Source organism: Coenobita brevimanus, chromosome 65 (assembly GCF_032717465.1).
Source record: "Coenobita brevimanus isolate Jiangsu-jjx chromosome 65, ASM3271746v2, whole genome shotgun sequence".
NCBI lineage: Eukaryota > Metazoa > Arthropoda > Malacostraca > Decapoda > Coenobitidae > Coenobita > Coenobita brevimanus.
In genome coordinates, this window is record NC_137018.1 from 29083818 (window position 1) to 29111437 (window position 27620).

The 27620-nt window shown below is 43.9% G+C and overlaps 1 protein-coding gene across 1 annotated transcript in view; it reads left to right on the forward strand.

Moving 5' to 3' along the window:
- The window catches only part of LOC145404957 (filamin-A-like), a 201491-nt gene that overhangs the window by 148577 nt on the left and 25294 nt on the right, over positions 1–27620 (forward strand). Inside the window, exon 3 of the mRNA XM_080276463.1 lies at positions 17244–17451. Coding sequence (XP_080132589.1) covers positions 17244–17451 — 208 coding nt within the window. The remainder of the gene's footprint in view (positions 1–17243; positions 17452–27620) is intronic.

Sequence of the window (27620 nt, forward strand, 5' to 3'; positions counted from 1 at the left end):
GACGCCACTGTATTTAAGGGGTTAAGGGAGCATCCTGGTAGTGAAGGGGTTAATGAAGGCTTTTGGCGGTATTTTGGTGTGGTTAGGAAGCGTATTAACACCTTTTCCTTACAAATTTATTTCTGATTCTGCTTTTGTGTGTTTTCATGCAATCTATGTTGACATTAAAAAGATATAAGAAGGAAAAAGCCGGATATTAATGTGTAGTTTGTAAAAAAAAAAAAATAGTCAAGGAGGAGGTGCTAGGGAGCCGCCGAGAATGCGGGTCTGTGTTTGACTCCCCGAGCTGGACAGTTGCTCGCTATGAGGTGTTGGTAAGCTTCCTAACCGCACGAGAATACCGCCTTATGTCTCAGCACCGTATTCTAAGTGGGATTTGAGGTTTCTTAACACTTCCTCCTTAGCGATTGAGTTTTGCACTTCACATCTCAATGTCCTCTTGTGTAGTATTGTTGCAAACTATGTCGATATTAAAACGATATAGACAGACAGCATACAAAAGAGTGTTACAGTGGCATATGTTAAATGAATCGCTAAGGAGATGCTGCGAAGTCTCTCATGCCAAGAATACAGCTCACAGTTGCTGGCCCGAAACGATTCATGCCATTCTTGTTGGGGTAGATAATTTAGCATAGTTCGGAATTGTCCAGATGTCTTGTTCAATATTATTTAACTCTCACTGCGATGGTAAGGTGTTTTTTATTACCTCTCCCCACCCTGGAGGGGCTCGGGGACGGGTAATATTTTCACTCGGTTTGTGTGTGTGTGTGTGTGTGTGTGTGTGTGTGTGTGTGTGTGTGTGTGTGTGTGTGTGTCTGTCTGTCTGTCTCTCTCTCTCTCTCTCTCTCTCTCTCTCTCTCTCTCTCTTTCTGTAAACAACTTTACGCGAAAACTACTGGTGCGATTTTGACTAAAATTACAGGGATGATGGAATATGACCTTCTGATCACCTGATTAAATTTTGGGCCAAATTGGACCAAGGCCCAGGCTGTTTGCCCAAATAATGTAAAACAAAAAAATCGTTTTTTCGCCATAACTCCTTTCAAATCCGTCATAGCGACATGAAACCAAAACCCAAAGGTGCATCTTTCAAATCTACATCCTATAAAATGCCTCATTCCATCAGGGGGTCACCCCCTAGTTAGTGGTAGGGGGTTCAGTGTCAGGTGGGTCTGGCCTAAAATTTCAAATGAGCATAAAATCGTCAATATTCATCCGATTTACTCCAAATTTGATATGCGACATCTTTGACTATATATCCTGTTGTGTTTATGTCAGCACTAAAATGACTGCCGGAGACGGGTTTGCTGTGCCTTGGCACCGCTTCTTGTATGTTTATTCAGGCTAACACTGGTTGATACAGTTCATGTGAGACAAGTCCTAGTAGTGGTGGGTTAAGAACGAGCTTGATCAGTTTTTTTTTTTTTTAGCAGCTGTGAACACACCTAAATGTTTTATTCTGAACACGCCAGATGACTTTGCCCAGATGAAGTACCGGTAACTCCCGGCTTGCAGAAAGTTCACCAGGGCATGGGCGGCTTCACATCACATAGGAGGCATCTCGTCACATAGGCTTCCTATCACATTGGAGGTTTCATCATACAGGAGGCTTCACATCACATAGGAGGTTTCATTTCACATCACCTCATCCTTAGCGATTTGTTTGGCATAGCGCACCACGACATTTTCGTTTCATTTCGTTTAGAAAGGCTCCAACATGCTTGCAGGCGTCGGCTTCGGTCACCTAAAGGCGATTTTCCATGCTGCTTGATCTCTGGCAGCCTCCCTATTCAGACCCTTATGCCTGAGATCACACTCTATGACCTGTGGCAGCCCTACCCCCAACGCTCACACGTCTCACTTTGTGCACTCACTTTTCAACCCACATCCTCTACATGCCCAGATCATCTCAGTCTACCTCTCCTCATCAGATCACCAATATTCTCCAGTCCCATCCTTCCTCGTAACTCTTTCATCGTTAACCTAGCACCACCGTCCCTAGACCTCGCATTCAAGGACACACTGCACATACATCTAATCATTATTATTTCTGTAAGATTAGGCCTGCAAATGTCCTCTTCCTTTACTGCCCAGGTCTCACTACATACAGCATTACACTCCTAACACATGGTGCACACAAAGTTCCCCTAACATGGAGGGAGAGCCCATTCAATGTCAGGAGAGGCAACAGCCCCCAGAACTTCCTCCATCCGCTCCTCAGTCTAGCCACAGAGCCCCACTTCCAGCTCGTAATATGGCTTCCAGGTAACAACACTCATTCCCACACTGGAGAGACTCACAAGCAAGATCAATCCTATCACGCCTGACAATCTCCACATGCTGTCTGCGGCACACTGTACACATGAAATCAGCATTATCTCGCAGTCTACCTCTGATACCACTACATCTCCTATGCACCCACTTATCACACACTGCACAAGATGGAATTACTTCCCACGGTCATGTGGCAAACCATATATGAGCAATCACCCTTTTCTTTGACAGTGCTGTACTTCCACCAACCCTATATACCATCGCCTTTATTCTCTCCGACAAGGAGAGTATGTTTTCACCCCTGTTTGTTTGTTTGTTTGTTAGCAGGATTACTCAAAACTAAAAGAGATTTGGACCAAATTTGGTGGATAGATGGCCCATATCCCAGGGAACAATCGATTAACTTTTGGGACCAATCCGGATAGTATTACAGAGTTTGGATCCGGAAAACATTTTTTGTGAAACCCTAATCAGTGATGAGAAAGTCAAACCCATTATGAAGAGTGGTTTGGAAATTACGTTGCTTTTGTCGGAGAGATGCGCTCCACCGAATTCCTCTCTAGTTTTATCTGCATTTACTCTCAAGCCCATGTGCCCTATACCATCTTTCCACTTCCTAAATCTTCTCTCGCCCCCTCTTTCATTCTCTGCAGTCAACACCCAATCATAAGCCAAACATCTGGGACAACACAGTCATATATAATCGTATCCTCACTCCTATAATCTCCTGAGGCCTTCAGCATTTCAGCAGTCAACCCAGACACCCCTGCCGCCTTCTCCACCTGCATCCTGCCTGTTGCCCAGCTTACTTGTACAATAGCAGCATCAGTCAAAGATCAAGGACCAAACATTGGATCCGCTGACTCCAAACCTTCCCTGTCCCATTCAAACTCCTCATTCAGTAATCATTTGTAATGCTTTCTCCAGGCGTCTATAATATCCTCACTGTTCACAACATTTCTCTCATCATTCCTCACACTCTGCATATCTGTGATATCCCTGTTTTCCCTCCTCTTCTGATTTGCCACCTTAGATATCGTATTCTTCCTTTCCACACTTTTTCGATTGTCCAGTTAAAGTCTCTGAGACTCAGATTTTGCCCTGTATCCCTCTCTTCTTGCCCTACACTTGGCAGCCAAGTATTCGTCTTTTTTTTCCACCCATTTCCCATTCCCGGAAAAAAATATTTTTCTTCTTAATTGCAGCTTCTGCACCATCATCCCATGTCTTTGGGGAGAGGGGGGGTGCCCGTGTCCATCCACACACTGCATCAGTAACTCTCAGGAGGTTGTTCTTGAGAGCTGTGTACTGTTCATTAACACTTCTTACTGTAGGTTATTTATATCTGTTTATTATCAACAGCTTTGCATTACAAACATCGACAGCATTGCGTAAGTAACATTATAGCTGAAATTTAGGACTTCATGTTCAGAATAAATCGCTAACGAAGAGTGTTACGTGATCTCTAAATCCACTTAAAAGCTTACCCAGCCCTACTGTATGTTCTGTTAGGACTGCACTGCATTCTGTCTGTCTGTCTGTTTGTCTGTCTGTGTCAGTCTCTCTCTCTCTCTCTCTCTCTCTCTCTCTCTCTCTCTCTCTCTCTCTCTCTCTCTCTCTCATGTGTGTGTGTGAAGGCGAACATGAGCTGAGGTACCGAAGTTGGAGTGTTCAGTTTTGTACACAGTCTCAATTTCCTCAGTGATCTGGTTACCTTCTTAATAAGTAACGAATCGATACCTCTTCTCTACATCATGCATAGTTTTACTCCTCTCTTATTTTTGGTGTTCAGGCTGGCTGACAGTATCATCATCATCACCACCATCATCCTGTTCCTTGTTAGCATCTAAAGATGGGGTGAGAAAGCTACTGCGGGGCATATTTCTCCCCGTGTTGAAGCGCAACCGACTTCCTGCTCCCTGTGGTAGGCACAGTTGACATAAATCAAAACTCCACAGAGGTTGAAGGCACCCTTGACGTGTTGTATGTTCTACTTGGCTTATATGGACTAGGTTTTAATATATCCTTGAATGCTATAGCCTGCAGTGGGCATGGACTAACCAGACCGCTCCCTGAGACCCATCAGTCTTTCCAGATGCCAGTAAATGGTGTTCACACCCTCACACACCACATGGGCATTGAGTTGTCTCACAAATGCCTTGAATAGAGCACCGGTACTCACACTTCATGCAGGTCCTGCACTGAATTCTGCTTCTCTCTGGCGTCTCTCAGGACATGCCGTGCCGGACGGTGTACAGCTGCTTCCCTCAGACAACTCAACGGACTCTGTAGACAGTGTAGCCCAGAGCCGAGAGCAACCCCTGCCTCCAGGCCGGTCACTTGTCTCTGCCGAGTTGGACCGAGTGCCTCCTGTCTGCTCTGCTTCCCTCCAGCGCACATCACAACTAGATTTAGATTGCCGAAGCTTTTGGCTTCCAGTTGTAATTGCATTCTTCTCAAACGCTTTCTCCACTGGCGCTTTCTGCAATACCCCAGCCTCGTCTTGTCTCCCACCGCCTGTATCCCCTGGGGCTTCTCTTTCTTCCTTTTCACTTTCTGCTGCTTCAGCTGTCTGGATGAGAGCACCTCTCAAGACATGCATGCCTACCACATTTGTCTATTCGTATAACCGCAACAGTGTTTCAGCATGAACTCTTTATGTTTTCTATAAATTTGAAGCTTTGTGGTGCTGTTTGATACATCGACTTCATATGGAACGCTGTCCTTATAAACCACCGACAGTGCAAAACGAAGGTATTTGCCTTAAAAGTGGAAGCCGAGACCTCTCCTTGCCCTCCCACAAGTCGTCTCTCATACCCTCTGTGGTACCGGTGCCCCAGATTTGGAAACACTGGTCATAACTTGAGTAGAGACGTAGCATCTAAGTAGAACACGAGAGTTTGGTTGTGTTGGCGATTGATTGTTCGCGGTAGTTTTAGGTATAGATGGGCAACATTTCCATTAGTTTGTATTCCTAAGCGCAGAGTAGAGTTGTGTTTATCCTAATTTTTGTATCAGTTTCATGAATTTGGAGTTCCCGCTTTTGTTGCATCGACTCCATTTCCTTCCAAGGACACCACAGACGGCGCCAGGAGTACTCGGATGAATGTGTGTGTGTGTGTGTGTGTGTGTGTGTGTGTGTGTGTGTGTGTGTGTGTGTGTGTGTTGCAGCCGTGGAGCCTTAACCATGGTTCCTTGGATCTGGCAATTTTTTTTTTTTCGTATTGTTGAAGATAATTTTTATTTACACCTTAAGTCAATGAACTTTATCCTGAGGTGAATAAAATCGTTTGACGGTGGCTAGAATAGAATAAAGTGTAGATATCATCCATGGTAGGGGTTAAATCAATTTGTGTGTGCCGGTGCTGCCCCTCCTATATAACCCACTTTGGATGCACCACCTCTGCCCTTCCTCACCAACCCATTACCATCGCGACCATTTTCGCCTCACCTGTCTGGCTGTTCCCTCCATCAATGGTAATTTTTATTCTCCAACTATGTGACTGATTTCCACGACATCCTTGTGCGACCACTGACTGGTAACTAATCAGATGCATTGTTTCAACACACCACTAATTGTACAGCTGATCTGTCCACAGAATCTATCTTGTCGGCCTATACAGCGAGCAGTAGCATGTACTGTACATATACAATGCTTCAGACATTGTATGCATGGTCTACAAAAAATATAACTATTATATACTTAAACGATATATATATATATATATATATATATATATATATATATATATATATATATATACACACACACACACACACACATATATATATATATATATATATATATATATATATATATATATATATACAGTGCTCGACAAAAGTATTGCACTTTTGGCGAAAAAAGATTCACCCTTTTTTGGGAGAAAAATTTAGCCAGAAGTTTTGGATGCTAACATGACGTCACGGCAGCCTGAGGCCTTACTGTGTGCTGGTTGGCTGGCGCCTCAGTTGCCTGTGGGCTGCGTGAGAGAGGGGAACACGGCCGCTCCTCCCTCTCGTTGCTAAATTTTTTACCTAGTGACTGGCAGTGTTTTGGCTTTTGCTGCTTTACTATGGACCCTACCCGTGAATTGTATAGTGAAGTAATATTACAGATCATTGCTCTAAAGGAGTCAGGCCATCCCGTGAAGGAAATTAGTGATTTGGTTGGTGTGGCTCGGTCGACAGTGCGGAGGTGGTGTGCTCATTACTGAGTGGAAAATAGTGGTGACATTCCTACAAAGAAACCATGGTCTGGTAGGCCCAGGAAAACTTCCCCGAGGTCTGTTAATGTGCTACAATGTACAGTGGAGTCTAATCCTCGTGTGACTGCAAGGAGAATTAAGGAGAGCAGCCCGGAAGTGTTTGGCGAGGTTTCAGTGTTCACGGTTTCTTGAAGAGTCTGTGAACTTGGTTACACAAGCCACAGGCCTGTGAGAAAGCCTCTTCTTACATGTAATCAGCGACTTCATAGGCTTGCCTTTGCTAACAAGTACCTTACCTGGGGTGAGGACCAGTGGTTGTCAGTGTTTTGGTCTGATGAGGCAACGTTTACCGTTACCTGTAATCGAGGAGCGCGTGTGTACTGGCGCAGAGGTAGTGACCCGCTTGACCCCCATTAAGTGGAGAGCACAGTTAAACACCCTGATTCACTAATGGTATGGGGTTGTTTCTCTGGTAAGGGTTTGGGGAAGCTTGTTGTGCTTCCCAGGAACTGCAGAGTGAATCAGGACGTTTACCTGGAGCTGCTTTGTGATCATTTACCTGAGTCCTTCGAGCTCACAGTTGCACGAGTGTTTCAGCAGGACGGTGCACCTGCTCATAAAGCCAAATCTGTCACCAACTGGCTTCGTGGCTGCGAGGTTGCCTTCATGAAAGACTGGCCAGGCAATAGCCCAGACATCAACCCGATAGAAAACCTCTGGTACCTCGTAAAGAAGAATCTCCAAGGGAAGGACGTGAGCTCTCTGCCTAAGCTGGAAGCAACCATTCGTGAGTCCTGGGCAAGTATATCACCCCAGCACCTGAGGAACCTCTCCCTTTCACATCCACGACGTCTCAGGTCCGTGAAGAAGCGCAAAGGAAACTCGCCAAGCATTAAAGGTAATTGTAATGCATTATTTACATGTTTTTTCCATAGTTGAAAGGTTTGTTTTGTAGGAGGGGCGCCGGGTGCGCAATACTTTTGTCGAGCACTGTATATATATATATATATATATATATATATATATATATATAATATATATAATATATATGTATATATATATATATATATATATATATATATATATATGTATGTATATATATATATATATATATATATATATATATATATATATATATATGTATATATATATATATATATATATGTATATATATATATATATGTATATATATATATATATATATATATATATATATATATATATATGGAGCCTCTGTGGTACAGTGGTAGAGTGTGCGTTTCGCACGCTGGTGGACGTGGGTTCGCCTCCCGCCAAAGTTGCAAAAACTTTGGGAAGCGTTCACCGAGCCACTGACCACCTTGGCGGACATCAGGGGTGCTGTGATTGAACCATTGTTGCATATTAGTATGCTTGCACCCAGTTGGCTTAAGGAGGGCCGCTTACACTTGGTTTACAGACTACACACACATCCAGAGCCACTACAACATTACAATTACACTTACAAGCACTTCTCACCCTACATACAGTCTCTACCAGACAGCCTAAGCCACTAGGTAGAGATACATTGGCTGTATCGGTAGGGATAGGCCGATCCTGCAGTGGACCTCAATGGCTGATGATGATGATGATGATGTATATATATATATATGAGAGAGAGAGAGAGAGCTGCTTCAGTATACTGTATATACTGCTACAAATTATATAAATAAATAATATATATATATATATATTTATATATTTATATGTTTTTATCATATATATGTGTTCTTTTCAAAATTAAAAAATTGGCGTTGTTCTCCAAGCCTCGGAGTCCCGGGGGGGGGGGGAGGACCATAAGTGCCCCGACTATCCGCCCCTTTCCCGGTGTCGACTCAAGGAGATGCCTGGAACCACTGTCTGGCTCACTCCTTCATTTCTGCAACATTCGCAGCCTTCTAACTTTAGCTCTGTTGAGCATCACCTCTCCTCTTCCAAACATCACCTTCTCTTCCTGACTGAGACTCAGCTGTCAGAGGCAACTGATAGCAAACCCTTTTGTGTGTCCTCCTGCTTTCTCTATACTCATTTGAAAGCCAAAGGTGGTTGTTGTGTATACGCAACGACTTATCTTGCTCGCGTGTTCCTGAACTTGATTCATCTGAATTCTCTACTCTCTGGCTTTGCCTTTCCTGTCATTCTCTGACTAAATATATCTGTGCTGTGTACTTATCCTCTAATGCAGCTGATTATGAAAAATTCTTTGACTGTCTTCTACGATGGAACACAATTTATCCATTTCTCCTTTCTCTGAAATCTCCATTCTAGATTTCGATGGTCACCACCACCTTTGGCTCTCCTCTTCTTTCACAAATCCACCTGGTGAACAAGCCTACATCTTTTCTATCCTTAATGACCTAGAGCAGCTTCTACAGCACCCTACCCGTATCCCTGACCGCCTTGGAGAGAGCTCCAACATACAGTACTTGACCTCTTCCTTCTTGTGCTTACATTGTTAATCTTTCCTCTCCATTGGGCTCCTTCAGTCACAGCCTTATTACCTTAACCTGTCCTATCGCTCCTGTACGGCCTGTGGACTCTCCAAAGAAACATCGATTGTGGCACTTTGGAGCTGCGGATTGGGAAGCCCTCAGGCAGTACTTCTTTGATTTTCCCTGGAATGATTTTTGCTTCCATGGCCGGGAGCCATCTGAGTGTGCCTTGCACATTACAAAGGTTATTCACTCGGGCCTGGAAGCATACATTCCCTTCTCATATCCTTTGACTAATGCAAGAAAGTCTTGGTTTAATCACACTTGTTCTGATGCTGTCCACAACAAGGAGAGGGCCTATAAAAGGTACCAGAGCCAGCCCACCCCTGAATTACATATTTTTTTATGTTTCTGTCCGGAATCATGCTAAGTCTGTTCTTCACTCTGCTAAAAATAATTTCATCCGTACTAAATTTTCTCAACTCTCCATCTCAAATTCTTCCCGCTTCTTCTGGCACCTTGCCAAATTTCCGGTGGACTCTGCCGCCCTCCTGCTGTCGGGGGAAAAGTGCAGCTGGGGGACAACCGGTGGTCTCTACCCTGGTGGCAGATCTGGTGGACACTACCACGGGCCCACCGCCCTCCTGGGGATCGCAGGCAAAGGTCATTGGAGTGACGGTCCGAGATGCCTGCTCCCGAAGGTGGGTGGCAGAAGGAGGAGATCCGGTGGACACTCCTCCTACAGTAGGTCCGGTGGATACTACTGTGCTGTTGCTTCCCTCGGGCATAGTAGGACTGTGAGCGTTGGTGACTGCTCTCTCTCGTGTGAAGGCAGGTCCCGTGGACACTGCATCCGAGGGCCTACTTGGGACTATTGAAGGGCAATACCCCCACTAATACCAATGCACCAGTCCTGTATGAGACAGCCCTAGCATGTATTCAATATGGACGGTGGGTGTTAGCGCCGAAGTGGTGACATGTAGAGGTGTATGGTATGTAGGAGGACTGCTGGGCCTTGATAGCAGGCTTTGAAGCCTATGCCCAGAGTCGGACACATAAAAAAAAAAAAAAAAAAAAAGTCCCACCCCGATTCTGGCGAGCGCTAGCCCCATCAGAGGGTATTGCACCGGGTCGGAGCACTTCCCATGGGTCTGGCTGCATGAAAGAGGGACATACAGTCACGGGGGACATAAGACGGTGTAGCGCGGGACACCTGAAGGCCTTCCCCTGGCCTCCTCTTCGGGTGGGTGTCACCTCCCCATGTCCTTCTCTTTAGGTGGTGTTGGGGTCGCTCCGTCGGGTGGGTATTTCACTCCTTGTCAGAATAATAATAATTATTAGTGATCTGCTGTCATTGTGTAGCCACAATAAGAAAGCTTCGCCATTTAGTTTATATGTGAAATATAAACAAGATCTGAAGACCTTAACGTAACTCGTGTAACCAACAAGATCTGAAACCAAATGTGTCAAAGAACGCATGTGTAAATTTTACTTTTATCTCAATAACTGGCTAACTGCATGCTTAACTGTAACCATGTTCCTGTCAGATCATAAGAGGGATCACAGCTATATATATGTAAAGTTACAGCTGTAAAGCTTCTGTGGTTTTCTCTAAAATGTGTTGCAAAGAAAAAAAACACAAATTCGGTACTTTCCACTTGGCTAAATGACAAATAATAAGCCAAAGTTATTCAGCGAACATTTTTATCACAGTGTTTTCAACCTGCTGTATCCCAATTAGTTTCTGAGATATTTCAGCTTCAAAAAGTGCAGTTTTTAGAATGAAAGTATCACCTTCAAAAATAGGTCGTCCTTTATATTTAGCGCTAGGACTTGGGTTATCATATGGACCTTCATGTATAATATCATCAAGATGGAAAAAAAATGCAATGGAAAATAATGATACTGACTAAAACAAGAAGCATCATGATTTATATGGCGAAGCTTAATAGTAATAATCATCATAATCGTCGTTGTCGTCATCTCCCAGTCCATTCATATCCTGTGAGAATGTTGGTACCTGGGGTTAGGCGGTTTAATCCAGCTGGAGCAACCTAAGCTACTAAACCATCAGGCTTCTACTTGGTGGTTACCGGTAGTTGTTTTACCGGGAGTCACTAACCCTTTGCCAACCCGCTTGTTGACACATAGGGAACAAGTATAGGTTGGTTATATGGTTACCACACAGCATTGTAAATGGTTTCCTGCCTTTCAGGAAACCATTAAGCTTGTCACTCAATGTAAGGCCACCAGAAAAGGTAAGAAGAGTAATAAAAAATGACAGGCAAGATGGGAGAAATAGGAAGACTGGAGGGCAGACAGAAAAACAATGATTAAGGTGAAGGAGGAAGTAGGCAGTGCTACATCAAGTGAGCGGATGATGTTTGCCTCCACCTGTATCACCCTATGGAGTATGGTGACCATCAGAATGACAAGTGAAATTGTAAATGATTTATTTGCTTTTGCTGACATTTATCATTCTATCTGGTGTATTTTTGTGTTAAAGTAAATTAGGTAATACTGTAGACTTAGAAGCAACACGTCGTAACAGGAGGACGAAAATGTGGAATGTGATATTATTTCAATCGAATGCAGCCGACTTTGTGAAGGACATCTGAAGTGTTACATGATAATGTTGAACTTTCGTTCAGTTTCCAATACTAATGGTGTCATTGAAAGTTTTTTTATGTTTAATGCACTTCCATTTCATTCTTTTTTTCATAATATTGTACTTGGAGTACAAGACTTTCCAGTACTGGTAATCATGGCATGGCTGGGAGAGAGGGTGTCGATAGAGCTGGTGTGAAGTCATGTAACCATGACAACCATGTGCTGGTTCTAAACTAACACAGCAGATGAAGCTGTTTTTCCATACTACCAGAGCAAAGAGGAATAATATGCAACAAAATGGTTCTTTGGCTCATTGTTGATTCCAGATTCTAATCACGACAAACTTTGTAGTTTTTTTTTTTTTCTCATTCTAGTGAATGAAAAGGAAAATAAAGGTGGGAAAAGGTAATAAGCAGAGTCAGCAAAACTCCAACTTCATGTTACTACATTGCAGTAGTTATTTTAGAGGTGGGAAAAAAGTAAACTGATCTGGTTGATCAAAGTAAGAACACCAGAAGAAATAAGAAAACTTGTACAGGAAGACGAAACAAATGCATGGATAAGTGACCTTGAAGCAGGTCCTAGTAATGTTCAACATATCAACCTTGTTGCAGTCTGAATCATCCTTCAAGCAGAGTTATCAAAAATACTTAGAGGGAACTTGGTTCTTACAAAACTGGAATGATATATCAAAGATAACAAATGCATGATGATACACAGTACAATATTATGGGGACAACTTATGTCTCTAATGCAGTTGCGAGATACATGCAGAGATTTTCTGGTATAGTAAACTACTTTACAGACTGAAAGTTGAACCATCCATTTTAGAACAAATTTTAACAAGATTTATGAAAGTCCGCCGGGCTTATACTACCCTTCACATGGCTAACAGTTTCGCCGTAGTACAGGTAAAGCAATGGAAATTTTTTATTATATTAATGCATGGCTTCACCATTTGCTGTTTGAAGAGTAATTTCCACAAGACACCGCTTGCTGGGTCTTTTCATTTTACAGCATTTTATTTTCCAACTAGAATGGTTATAGATGCACAGACACCGAATTTGCTGTTGTATCCAGGATGTCTGATCAAAGGCCAACATTAAAACATATCTGTGAGGGATATGAACGCTTTCGAAGTTATGTTTTGAGTCTCACCAGATGATTTGTTCAGGATACCTTGTACCTTGGATCAACATCCGGTAAAGGTAGAGCAGTTACAAAACGATAAAAAATACTGTCTCTTATTATTGCTTGGGGTTTATCTTAACTTTTCATTTTCACAATTCAGCATACTTCTAGAAAGGATCTCTAAAACCGTTCCTCCATTCCATAGTAAAAACAGTTTTGTGGCAATGAAATTAAAATGGCAAAAAGAATTCGAGGGCACGGAACCCATACAAAAAGGGCAAAGTTATACAGTACTTTATAGAGTAAGATATTGAAATACATGTACAGGAGCTACCAATATGTCAAGCGCTATGCAGAACTCTTGGTAAACTTGTATGGAAGTTTTATACCCTCTCAGGTAAAATGCAGTACTGCACTAATGATAGCCTTGACTGAAGCAGTCATCCATATAGCTTACCACTAAACATAACATAACCAAACCAAATGCAACTAGCTGACTAATCTAGACCACTGCTGGACCTGACCTAATCAAATCAAATTCTGACCTGACCTTACAGCAAAGAAAACCCAGTGGAACCTGTGCAGCTTCAAGTAATAGTAAATGAACCTAAATTGGCAACTGAGCACACAAGAGTATATACGGCATTGTAACTCAGTGAATATATTGTTCATTCATTCATTGCCAGACGCCATGTATCCCAAACGGGGTGGCCAACGCCTTAGAGTTAATTGTTTTACAGTGAGGGGAACTAATCCTCCACCAACCCCACCTGACACGTAGGTACTGTGGCAAAAAATAAAATCAGATATGAAGTTGAAAGATCAAAGGTAATACAGTGTCTGCTAGATTGATAAGAGGTATTTAACCCAGGTATTCTTTCAAATTTGTATTGTCTGTCTATCTATTGCCAGACACCTTAATCCCATTAGGGGTGGCCATAAACAAATCGCCTCCATTTCGCCCTGTTTCCTTGATTCTTCTCTGTTCTTCAAACTCCCTTCCTCTGGCACCTTCTTCCTTGTCCTCTCTCTTGAATTTACTCGAGGATGTGTTGGTGTATATCTCTCCTCCTTCGTTCTGGTGCCCTTCCCTTCGTATTTTTCCATTTCTTGCTTTTAACGTCGATTGGGAGTGATTCAAAGCTAATTTCGATTACAGTTGTGGAAGTTGCATTTTTGGTGTTTTCGCCATCAATTATGTGGGTTTTAGGATCACTCAAGTATAATAGTTTTGAAGTGTTCCTCAAGCAGACACTTTTACCTTTACAAAAGACTGACTTCCTTATTAAGAGAAGCTAAAAATAAGTATTATAAAGATCATTTAAAATTTAATCAAGGTAATCCCAAGTCACATTGGAGAACAATAAATTCTATACTTGGCAGGGCTTCCAACATCACTTACAAACATCAAATACAATTAAAATTACCTAATTCAGACTCCCGTGCCATTTCACTGCCCTGCTTCCAGCTCACACCCCCCCCTCTCATACTGTATACCTCTTCAGTCTCCACTCCATTCCTCCATCTCATCCTTAGCCTCCCCCTCCCTCGCCCCTCCTCCACCTCACTCACATACTTTCCTCATCAGTCTCTCGCTCTCCATCCTCTCCACATGGCCAAACTGCCTCAATATGTTTCTCCTAACGCTTCCTATCACATCCACATCGACACCACAATGCTTCCTCATTTTTCAGTCTGTTTCTCCATGTGACTTCACATGCTCCTCTCGAATAACTCATTTCCACTGCCCTCACTCTTGACTTGTGTCCCTCCAACAAGGTCCAAGCTTCACTTCCATACATTAAAGTTGGTATCAGAGTACTGTCATTAGGTAACTTTTTCACTTCCATGCTCACTTCCCTGTTTCTTATCGCTGCTTCAAAGAACCAGCAACCTTTCTTCCTTGTTGTACCCTTTCAAGCACTTCATCCTCTAAACTTCCATCCTTACTCATCACACTACCCAAATACTTAAACGCACACATTTTCTGTTTCCTCCTCATCCAACCTCACTGTACATTCAGTGACATCATTTCTCTTACTCTTCCCTACATTCACCTTTAGATTCTGTTGACATCATTTCTCTCAAAGACCATAACTTTACTCTTCCCTACATTCACCTTTAGATTCCATTGACATCATTTCTCTCAAAGACCCTAACTTTACTCTTCCCTACATTCACCTTTAGATTCCATTTCTTACACACTCTCCCAGACTCATTCACCAAGCCTTGAAGCTTCCTTTCGTCTTGACCAAACAACACAGTATCGTCTGTAGACAACAGTACAGGGAGTTTCCATACACTCCCCACTCTCATTAGGGCCACTCCAACATCCACTGTCCTGCCTTGTATCTCTTTTATAACCCCATCCATATACAGATTGAACAACCATGGAGACATGACACATCCCTGTTTCAATCTAACCTTCAAATAGAAAAATTCACTCGGTTCACTCTCCACATGCACTGAGCCTTAGCACCCTCGAACATGCTCTTCACGACATTCAACAACTTCACATTTACTCCATATATTCCTAATACTTTCCACAATCCTTGTCCATCCATCCTGTCAAATGCTTTCTCCATTTCCATGAAGGCTGCATACTTCTTTCCCTTTTCTAGAAATTTTTCCACAAAAAACCTAAGAATGAACATATGATCTACATAACCTCTTCCCTTCCTAAAACCTCCCTGTTCTTCTCCAACTAATTCCTCTGTTATTGCCCTAACTCTGTCAATAAGTTTCCTACCGTATACTTGTCCTAGTACACTAAGAAGACAAATGCCCCTACGATTACCACACACTTCTTTTTCCCCTTTTCCTTTGTACAGGGGGATAATTATAACTGACTTCCAATTCTCTGGGACTTTACCTTCCTCCCAGGACAGTCTGCATATCTTCCACATCCATTCTACTACTCTTTAACCCCCATGCTTCAGGATCTTACCACAAACTCCATCAGTTGCTGGGGCTTTCCCCATTTTGACTTTCTTCATTGCTTCCACAGCTTCCATCCTACTGATTTCTTCCTCTCTTCTTACATCCCTCCTTCTCCCAGCCATCCCCCGGCCACTTATACTCACATTACTTTCATTCTTTATGTTCAATAATTCCTTAAAGTGCTCCCTCCATCTGCTCACTTTTCTTCCTTCTCCACTGATAATATAATCTGCCATTTTTATCTTTCGCTCCCCGACTAGCCTTTTTAACACCCCGTCTAACTCTCTTTACCTCATTCAAGAACATTTTCTTACATTCCCTCCACTTTATACTCAAATTCCTTCCAAATTCCTCATCCACTTTCCTCTTACTCACTCTTACTAATCTTTTCACCTTTCTCTTACTCTCTACATAAACCTCACTCTTCTGTTTCTCAGCTTCCTCCACACCCTGTTTCTTATCCATTTATTGTATGCTTTCTTTTGTGCCACAGCCTTTCACACCTCTCCGTTTGACCATGCTGTTCCTTGCACCCCCTTTTGTCTTCTTTTCACCCCACACAGCACCTCACACTCTGCACAGATTTCTTCTGTGAATATCTTGCATGCACCATCCATGTCCCCCATCTGCTCCAAATCGTATTTACCCAGTCGCTCCTTCGCTTCTCTCTTACATTCTGCCTTTTTTCCATCCTCTTGTAACCTTTCTACCCTCCTTGTATGAACTACTTCCTCCTGTCCTTCCCTTCTTCTATTCCTCCACTTCATTTAAACCTTGACTTCACTGCCATCATGTGGTGGTCAGTACTGAATTCTAGTGTACTGTCTATATGACACAGAACAAAAGTACAGTATCTGTGCTTCTTGTCTGGTGATACAGTTTATTCACTGACTTAAGCTTTGCACATCAGAGAGAGAAAAAAAAATTGCTACCCTAAGAAACTGTATTTCTGTCAGCAGTGGTAAATTATATTTTACTGTAAAATAATGAGAAGGTATTAAGAAACAGTTTGCAGCCAAACCTGGCACATTAGGGACACAGTTTTATAAACTTTCTCCGATGTTAGCCTGAACCTTACCAAATATTGCACCACTAGAGTAAGAGAAGGTTGATAAATGAGCACATTTATACTGTAGTGGTTTTTGCACGTAAATAATTACAGTACCTGTATTTCCTTCCTCTTGAAAGGAAGAAGCAAGACAATATTGTAAAAGCGGCAGTGTTGGATGTTTGTTTAGAATTAGCAGCTTGCTGTCATGTTAATGTGACATCATCACATTGGCTCTCCACTGGGTACCAAAATACCTGGTTGCAAGCTGAAATGGGACCCAAATAGCCAACCAGGGCTTAATAGTAATTATTCTTCGGTAATAAATGCACTAAATCACTAAGTCAGATACAAGTGGTAGCCTTTTCACTCACAAGTAATAGAGTATAGCTTCACTGGGTGAAGTATTGTGCCAAAATGACCAAAGGGTCATGGATCCATAATGTTCCCCGGCACCAGGACCCCAAGGTGTCTTCCTGGGTCTGCCAGTATTCGGTATTCATTGTAATTTTTTACTTTATTTAATTTTATGCATTTCAATTCTGCATTGTTCTGTAGTTTAATGGTTGCCATGCTGTACAGACTGCTGCACTGGATCCAGAGCAAACTACCAGACCTACCCATCACCAACTTCACCAGCGACTGGAACGATGGCCGTGCTGTGGGTGCACTGGTGGACTCTGTGGCTGCTGGTCTGTGTCCGGACTGGCCAGATTGGGTGCCGGCTGATGCACTGGCCAATGCCACTGAGGCCATGAACCTTGCTGATAACTATCTTGGAGTTCCTCAGGTAATATGTTATGATTATAAATGAGGGTGACTTTTAAAGCATAAAGTCATAATGTAAGGCACAGCATCATGAAAATGAAATCAACTTTTTCTCATTTACCTCTTGGTCTACAGTGATGTATTAATGTATTTTATTATTGCTGCAACCAGATAACTTTATGCATGTTAGGAAAAAAATTAAGGATTGTGTCTCCAAGTGTGCATCTCTGTACCAATGCTGCATCCCACCATCCTCTTTTTTTTTTGGGGGGGGGGGGGGGTAGAGATAGGCAGCAGCACAGCTCCAGCTGTACCCCTACCTACTAGAACGTTGGCCGAGATAAAACAGAATGGCTGCCTCACCAGCCAAATCAACCATTACTCTCTTCACCGTAGACAAACATGAATGTCAGTCACAGCCTCCTGTTTCCCTCGTCAACCAACCACTCCCTCTGCAAAACACCCCAGAATTCTAGGACTTACTTTGGATACACACGTGATCTTTTCTCAGCATACATCACAAGTAACATCAGTGCAGAGGCTTCTTGTAAATTCAGGGCTGTGAAGTTACTTACTGAGCAACAGAGGGTATTCCAGAAAACTGTCTAGCTACTAACTTTTCTGTGTAACAACAGTGAATTATGCAACCCCAAGTTGGGTCTGAACCTTGTCCAACACAAAGATGGTTAAGCTTCAAAAGCACAAAATAAAGTCTTAAGAATTGTAACAGATTGCATTAAACCCACAAATATATGTCACGTGCATCAAGAGACAAAGATACTTCCAGTCAAGGACTATATGAATAAGACAGACACACAGTTCATTGCATCAGCTGAAGACCCAAACCACTCTTGCAACTTTATATTGCATCACCCTCCTCCAAAAAGAAACAACTTTACACAGAGTATCTAAGTATCTCATCAACATCTGACCTCCTCCACCCAGCACTACAGTTTCACAACTACTAGCATGAATACTCGGCCTCAACAGCCATCCGAAACCTTCAACCAAATATCGTCCTTCATGAACCACCACAAAACACCTCAACTGTGTGATGTACCCAGAGAGACATGAATACACCTTGGCAGACTGCTATGCAGTCACCACCCTTCCCTGCTACAATCCAACACAAAATATAACTCACAAGCAATCCACCGTATGCTCCCACTGCAGTGCAGCCCCCACAGTGCAACACATTTCATGCACCACATTGTCACAGCACAGACAATCCATTATCTCCAAAACAGACCTCTGGTAGTGAATGCTTGGCCTGTAGTCACATCCAGGTTCACATCCAGATGCAGTCACATCCTGGGTTCACATCCAGATGAGCCTGAGGTTGCAACGAAAACAACAAAACAGGTTAAGAGAGGCTCGTAGTACCTGTTGTTCAGGGGGTTAACGAAGGTTGTAAGCAACCCTTCCAGCTAAAAAGAACTGTAGCTATCTTAATAAAGTTTTTTGGTGGTAATAAGAAATAAGAAAGCAGTCATAATGAAGTGGTTAAATTTTACCCCGTCCTTATCATGACTCCCTGGGAAAGTGCATTAGTTGAAGTCAGGAATTACAATAGTGTTTTTTGTTTGTTTTTATAGCCCCTCAACTTTGTGGCAGAAGTGTCACATAAACCCCTTTTTTTGTGCATTTCCTATTACCAGGCTGTTTTATTCAGTTTAGGAGAAGCTTCAAATTGGATTGGTTATATGTCACTTTCATAAACTCCTTCACTACCAAAAGGGGTTTCGCAAGTTGAGGAAAATTATTTTTAAGTGTCAAGAATTGTTGATCTTGTGGCCCCAGACTCTTCTGGACCTGAACCAGGTGGGCTGCAGGCTGAAATTGCCCATCACCTGGAGTTCACCATCCTTCATTCAAGGGCAAGAATTATCTGATATCTGTCACCAAATTCATGGGTTTAAACAGTGTCACTTAAGATTATTCCGCCACACATAGTTTCTGCACAGTGTTGTAAATGAGGAGTGCCTGTACAATAATTTTGAGTATACTATAATTGTTCTCTGCAATATTTCTAATTCTCCAGAATTTTTTAGCATATAGCTTGAGGTTCTGAAAGTGTTTTGTTTCCATACTGAACATGTGCTGTGATGACTCTCTCTCTTTCTCTCTCTCTCTCTCTCGCTCTCTCTCTCTCGCGTGTGTGTCATTCAGAGCTAGCAGTAGAGAGTAAGATGAAGATGCAATACACTTACCTCAGCCACCAAATATAATTTTCCTAACCTTCTTATTAAGAAAGAGAAGGTTTGCATAAGCACACCTTGATTTCTGGCTTTCCACCCAGATTCTTGTTTTTTATTTTTTATTTTTATTTTTTTTAAACAGGGAAGACTGACACTGATGTTCCAAAAGTTAACTCTAACTTATGGATCCTCAGGGCCATAACCCTATCTATCTATCTATCTATAGCCCGACGCCCTAATCCCGCAAAGGGTGGCCGCAGACAAAACGCCTCCAAGTCGCTCTGTCACCCACCATTTGACTACCCTCCCCCCAACTCACCCCCCCTCCCTCATATACCTCTCAACTCCATCCCTCCACCTCATCCTTGGTCTACCTCTCCCTCTCCCTCCCTCCACCTCACCTACATACACCCTCTTAGTCAGTCTTTCATTCTCCATTCTCTTCACATGTCCAAACCACCTCAGTGTATTTCTCCTAATCTTCTCAACCACATCCACATCCACCCCACAGCGTTCCTTCACTTCTTCATTCATCAACCTGTCCCTCCACGTCACTCCACATGCTCCTCTCAAGTAACTCATTTCCACTGCTCTCACTCTTGACTTGTTCCCCTCTTGCAAGGTCCATGCCTCGCTTCGATACGTCAGGGTAGGGATCACAATACTATCATGGAGTGACTTCTTAACTTCCATACTCACCTCCCTATTTCTCGTCACTGCTTTCAGTGTACCAACAACCTTCCTTCCCTGCTGTACCCTTTCACGTACTTCATCCCCCAAAGTTCCATCCTTACTCATCACACTACCCAAGTACGTGAATGCACTCACATTCTCCATATCCTCACCATCCAACCTCACTGCACACTCTGTGACTTCATTCCTCTCAAACACCATAACTTTACTTTTGTTTACATTAACTTTCAGATTCCTCCTCCTACACACTGTCCCAAATTCATTCACCAAACCTTGCAACTCCCATTCATCTTCACTCAACAGTACTGTATCATCAGCAAACAGCAACACCGGAAGCTTCCAAATCTCACTCTCATTCATTAGAGCCACCCCCACATCCACTGCCCTACCCTGCACCTCCTTTACAACCCCATCCATGTATATATTAAACAGCCATGGAGACATCACACAACCCTGTTTCAGTCCCACATTGAGATCAAAGAACTCACTCAGCTCACCATCCACCCGCACCGTAACCCTAACTCCCTCGTACATACTCTTCACAGCACTCAACAATTTCCCCTCCACTCCATATATTCTTAATACCTTCCACATACCTTGCCTATCTATTTTGTCATAAGCTTTCTCCAAGTCCATGAAGGCAGCATACACTTTCCTTCCCTTCTCTAGATACTTCTCCACTAAACATCTGAGAACAAATATCTGATCTACACACCCTTTTCCCTTCCTAAATCCCCCTTGTTCTTCTCCAACTAGCTCCTCTGTCATATGTCTAACCCTATCAATGAGTATCCTACCATATATTTTACCAGTCACACTAAGTAGGCAAATACCCCTATGGTTACCACATACTTCTCTCTCTCCTTTTGCTTTGTATAAAGGAACAATTATACCTGATTTCCAGTCCTCTGGAACCCTTCCCTCTTCCCAAGCCAATCTACACAACTTCCATATCCACTCCACAACAATCTCACCTCCATACCTAACCATTTCACCACACACTCCATCAATTCCTGGGGCCTTTCCCAACTCAATCTTCTTCATCGCGTCCACTACTTCCGCCCTACTGATCTCTTCCTCCCTCCTCTCATCTCTTCTTCTCCCAGCCATTCCCCAACCACTTATACTCGCACTGCTGTCACTCTCCACATTCAACAAATCCTCAAAGTGCTCCTACCATCTCCTCAGTTTCTCTCTCTTCTCCACCAACAATCTATTATTCCTATCTTTCACTCCCCTACTATTTCCCCTTTCACACTGCCTTACTTTCTTTACCTACTTCCAAAACAATTTCTTACTCTCCCTCCATTTCACACTCAGATTTCTCCCAAACTCCTCATCCACTTTCTTTTTACTCTCCTTCACCAGTCTCTTAACCTCCCTTCTCCTGCTCACATATACCTCTCTCTTCTCTCTCTCTCATCTTCTCCCCTACCTCTACTCGCTAACCATTCACTATATGCCTTCTTCTTTTGTTCCACAGCTCGTTTCACCTCATCATTCCACCATGCTGTCCCTTGCACACCCTTGCATCTCCTCCTCACTCCACAAACCGCCTTACACGCTGCGCCTATCTCTTCCGTGAATATCTTACATACGTCTTCCACCCCTTCCATCTGCTCTAGCTCATACCTTCCCAGTCTTTCTTCCACTATGCTCTTATACTTTGTCATTTTCTCACTATCTTGCAATTTCTCCACTCTTCTCACAGGAGTTGCTTCCTCCTGTCTTCCCCTTCGTCTCCTCAACCACTTTCTTTGCAGCTCTACCTTGGCCATCACTAAGTGATGGTCCGAGACTCCATTCCCCCACCCTCTCCACACTCTTGCATCCAACACTTGTCTTCTCATTCGCTCATCCACACACACGTAGTCTATCATTGCCTTTCGTTCAAGATGTTCACCATCCATCCTCCTCATTACTCTCCATGTATACCGGTGGATCATCTTATGCCGAAAGTAGGTGTTGGCTATTGCCAACCCCTTACAAGCACAGATGTCCACCAAAGCACTTCCATTCCCATCTACGTCCGCTGGCACACCCCACTGACCAACCACTCCATCCACTCGTACATACCCAACTTTGCCATTCATGTCTCCAATCAACAGCACTCTCTCGCTCCTCTCAAACTTGTCCATACTCGCTTCTACACTCGCCCAAAACTCATCTTTCACTCTTGCCACACGATCCTCTGTCGGGGCATACACACATACAATCGCCCACGCTTGTATACCTATTTTCATCCACACCCATACAATCCTTGCACCCACTGTTCCATACTCTCTTATATTCTCCTTCCACTTCTTGCTTATCATCAGACATACTCCCTCTCTTGCCCTCTCATTTTCATTGACTCCCGCACATATACTTAAACCACATTCCCATTCTCTCACCCTTTCACCTTACCATTTAGTTTCAGTCAATCCACAAATATCCACTTTTGCATCCTCAAGCACCTGAACAATCTCTCTCTCTTTCACTTCATCATTCATTCCTCTCACATTCCACGTTCCTACCCTAAGAATGTCCTTCGTCCGTTCCTTAGTCGTCAACGTATGATCCGTCCGGGTCCGAGGCGCTTTGTTCGCTTTTTTAGTTAGTTCTTTTTACGGGGTGGGGCACTAACCCACCACCAACCCTTTTAGTCGCCTCGTACGACAAGCAGGGATACTGGGGGAGTATTCTTGAAACCCCCTACCCCCCAATATACAGTATATACAGACTATATCCTCAGGGCCTTAACCCAATATACAGTATAGACTGTATATATATATATATTTATATATATATGTATATCCAGTCTTCCTTGGGTATATGGGGTAACGAAGGGGGCACCCTTGAGCAGAAAGTAGTGATCATAAGCGTACACTACAATACACACAAAAAGACCGGTATCCAGAATATTTTTGACCCCATGCCGGATCGAATTTGCGTTCTGGTTATACGGATGTGCCGATGCATCGGATGCCAGTTAATTGAGCTTTTACTGTATATGTGTGTGTATATACAGTATATATATGTATATCCCATTGGAGCCCAGTATATATATGTTCTTACCTAATTGTTCTTACCTAATTGTATCTTTACAGGAATGAGTCAAGCTCGTATTGTCCCGTGTCTTAGACCATATTTATCGTACATATCCTTAAATTTGTGAATTGTTTTGGCACACACTATTTCATTCGGTAGTGCATTCCATTGATCAATTGCTCTGTTTGGGAAACTGAATTTCCTTACGTCTTTATCACCTCTCTTCTTATGCAGTTTTTTGCAGTGTCCTCTTGCTGATGCTTCTCCATATGTTAAGTAATCATTTATGTCTATTTTCTCCTTTCCTGATATGCACTTATATAGCATTATCATGTCACCTCTTTTCCTTCTCTCCTGTAGTGTTGGTAGATTCAGTTTATTTAGTCTTTCTTCGTAGCTTAGGTCCCTTAAGCTTGGTATCCATCTTGTAGCGGCCCTTTGAACTTTTTCAATCTTGTCTATGCATATGTATATATATGTATATGTATATATATATATATATATATATATGTATATGTATATATATGTATATCCCATTGGAGCCCAGTGTCCACAGTAGTGGACAGAACTGGGAATTTTCAAACCTTAACCCCTAGGGTATGCAGTTCTCCAGCCTCGACTGTCCCCCAGGATGCAAAAACAGGCCAATTTTTCGACTTCCTTGAAGGTTAAAAGTTTTATGCCCGATTTATAGAGCTTGAATTTACACACCTGAAAACGCAAACCCCACCCTCCTAGACCCAATAGTTACCGAGCTGTGGTCCGTCAAAGTTTAAAATAGTTACCCGTCGCGGCCCCGGGGAGAAAGAAAATACGCCGCTTGGACCTGTTTTCTTCGCAACAATATGTACAAAAATCACCAAAATCAATTTTTTTTTTTTTTTTATTGGTGTGTATAGATGTTATAAAGCATTGTAATGTGCTTAGAAAAAAATAAAATAGTAACAGACCCCCCAAATAAATATGATAAATAAAAATTATCCTTCCCTCCTCTCCTCTCCTCATACCTCCAATCCCCTCCCTCCCCTTCCCCTCGCCTAACGTCCCCTCCCCTTTCCTCTTCCCCCTTCCTTCCCCACCGAGCTGTCAAATCTAGCAAGGGAAATAGGTCATGAACCCCCCAATTAAAATATGATAAATAGTAAAAATTATCCTCCCCTTCTCTCCCCTCTTCAAACCTCCAGTCCCCTCCATCCCCCTTCCCTTCCCTCCCCTCCTCTCTCCTCTCCTTCCCTCCCCTCCCCTCGCCTAACCTCCCCTCCCCCCTCCCCTCCCCTCCCCTCCGAGCTGTCAAATCTAGTTTTCGTTTCGTTTCGTTTTGAAGGCTCCAACATGCTTCCATGCGTCGGCATAAAATAAAATGTCTTTTTCAAGTGGGTTTCGACTAAAGACAGCTAAAGTAATTGTGGTGTGGATATCTGTATGCAGACACCAATAAATTACAGGTAATGATTCAAAAACACGTGCCAGAAAGCGTAAAAAATACGCAAAATATTCGAGGCCGGGGAGGTGCTAGGGGGTGCAGGTATGGGGTGGGGAGGTAGGGGGAGCTGGTAAGGCCAGGAGGGGGTGAATGGGGATCGAGGGATGGGAGGAGACCACCACAAGACACAAAGGAAGGGCCAAAGTGGAATACAGGGTCATGGAGGGAGGGTAGGGGGGAAATACCCTCCCCCCAGTTGACTGAGGAGGGGGATGTGGGGGGGGGATCCACATGGGAGGGGGGGATGCATGAGGAGGGAGTGGGAGGGATTGTTGTGGTGGTAAGAACAGTGGGAGGTAGGGTAACAACAAGGTAGTGGAGTAGAAGGACGTGGCGAGAGGGAGGTGGCGGGTACACCCCCCACTGCCTGGTTACGGGCCTGGGTCCCCCGTCTGGTGTGTCCAACACCTAGTTCTGATTGGTTAGAAGCCATCTACGTCACAGCTGGGGTGGAGCCAGCTGCCGCCAGTTTTTTGTGGATGTTGTACGATCGGTGTTGCTCGTCCTCTTAAGAACTTGCGCAAAAAGCCCAATCGACGAGATTAGCACTAAAGGGGTTAATAAAGTAGGGAACCCCCGGGTAGGGACCTATGAGCTTCACGACCATGAGCCGAGAGGTGGAGGGCGGTACGCTTAGGACCCTCCCAGCAACTCTGGGACCCAGTGGGTTAACAGCTGGCAAATCTGTCAGTTCCTTTAACCCATTGGAGCCCAGTGTCCACAGTACTGGACAGAACTGGGAATTTTCAAACCTTAATAAAGTAGGGAACACCCGGGTAGGGACCTATGAGCTTCACGACTATGAGCTGATAGGCGGAGGGCGGTACACTTGGGACCCTCCCGGAACAGTGCCTCGCCTAGCAACTCTGGGATCCAATGGGAGATATATATATATATATATATATATACATACACACACACACACAGTAATCCCCGTACTATCCGGACGCCCACTTTCCGGACATCCCCACTTACCGGACATTATCGTCCCGGGATCCAATATTCCCAAAATAGTCCGAAAACTGCAAATAATTCGAAAAAATCTGACTTTTTCCTGCCCGTAATTTGAACTTGGCGCGCGCAGCGCGGGACAGCTTTGTTTTGGTGCGTCATTCCTCTGACGTCCGCTAGAGCGCATCTGCATCCTCCCCACTTACCGCCCGTCTCTTGTCGTGAGTGCACGCTCGTCATCATGGCTGCCTACATGCTCGCTTTTGTGGTGGTGCCTTACCTGCTGCAGGCTCTCCTGCTGCTCTCGTGCCTCTTTTTCGTGTGTGTGATGATGGCCTCGCCGCCTGAGAAGAGGAAGAGAGTGGTTTTGACTCTGGAGAAGAAGAGGGAGATATTGGAGAAAGTGGATGCGGGATGGTCTTTGTCACGCATCCTTCGTGAGTTCAACCTGGCCTGATCAACTTTGTTTGATATCAAGAGATCCCGAGACAAACTCATGCAGTACACAGCTGACTTCTCGTCGAAAAGCAAACGCAACGTGGAGAGGAAGATGATGTTTACTCCCAAGTATGCCGAAGTCGACTGCTCCACGTTGATTTGGTATCAACATCAACGTGCTGCTGGTGTGATGGTGCATGGCACGGAGCTGGAGGCTGCTGCTGAGAAGTTCGCAAGGCTTCACGACGCCCTAGACTTCAATGCATCCAAGGGTTGGCTCTTCGCGTTCAAGTTACGACATGGCCTTACCAACCGTAAGTCTCATGGCGAAGCTTTGGACGCTAACGAGGATGGAGTAGAGGAGTTTCAGCACAAGGTGAAGGGCTTGATCGACAGGGAGGGCCTCACTCTCGGTCAAGTCTACAACGCTGACGAAACTGGTTTATTCTATCGCTCTTTGCCTACGAACACTCTAGCCGAGGAGACAGAGAAGCGTGTACCTGGCCGCAAGCTCTCCAAGCAAAGGATATCTGCTTTGTGTTGTGCTAATGCTAACGGCATGCACCGGCTTAAGCCCATTATTGTTGGCTGTGCAAAGCAGCCTCGGTGTCTTCGTGGGGTGATGGATGTCCTTCCTGTCATTTGGTACCATTCCTTGAAGGCATGGTTCACAACCCACATCTTCAAAGACTGGTTCCACCGCCATTTCGTCAAGGAGGTCATACATTACCAGACAGAGAAACTGGGAATCCCACGCAACCAGGTAAAGGCCCTCCTTCTCCTCGACAATGCACCTGCCCACCCGTGTGACAAAGACTTGGTGGCTGAGAATGGCCGCATTAGGTGCATGTTTCTGCCACTTAATAATACTGCTCTCATCCAATCAATGGACCAAGGATTGATCGTGGCAACAAAGCAGCTATACTGACGGAAGTTCCTGGACGAGGTGATGGTTGTTCTCGAGGACGAGGACGAGTGCAGGGAGGGACGGGACACGCGAGGCCAGCGGATTTTGGAAAACCTTCGCTGCTACAACATCAAGTCTGCCATTTACAACTGGGCCATTGCATGGAAGGAAGTCCTTGTCAAGACTCTAGAAAATGGTTGGTCTCGTTTGCTTCTCGGAACGGATGTGAAGCACGATTTCCTAGGTTTCGACGTGGATGACTTCCATGCACGTCTATGTGCGCATGGGGACGATGTTGATGTGGACGAAGTGCATGAGTGGTTGGATGACGACGAGGGTGAATCTTGGTTATCAGACCCTGTCTGATATCGAGATCGCATCTTCAGTTGCAGGTGTCAGTACCCAGCTTGAAGATTCCAATGAGGACAGCGACGATGATGCGGACTCCTCTCAGCATGACACTACTCCAGCCATCCCCAAGCTGAGCGCAC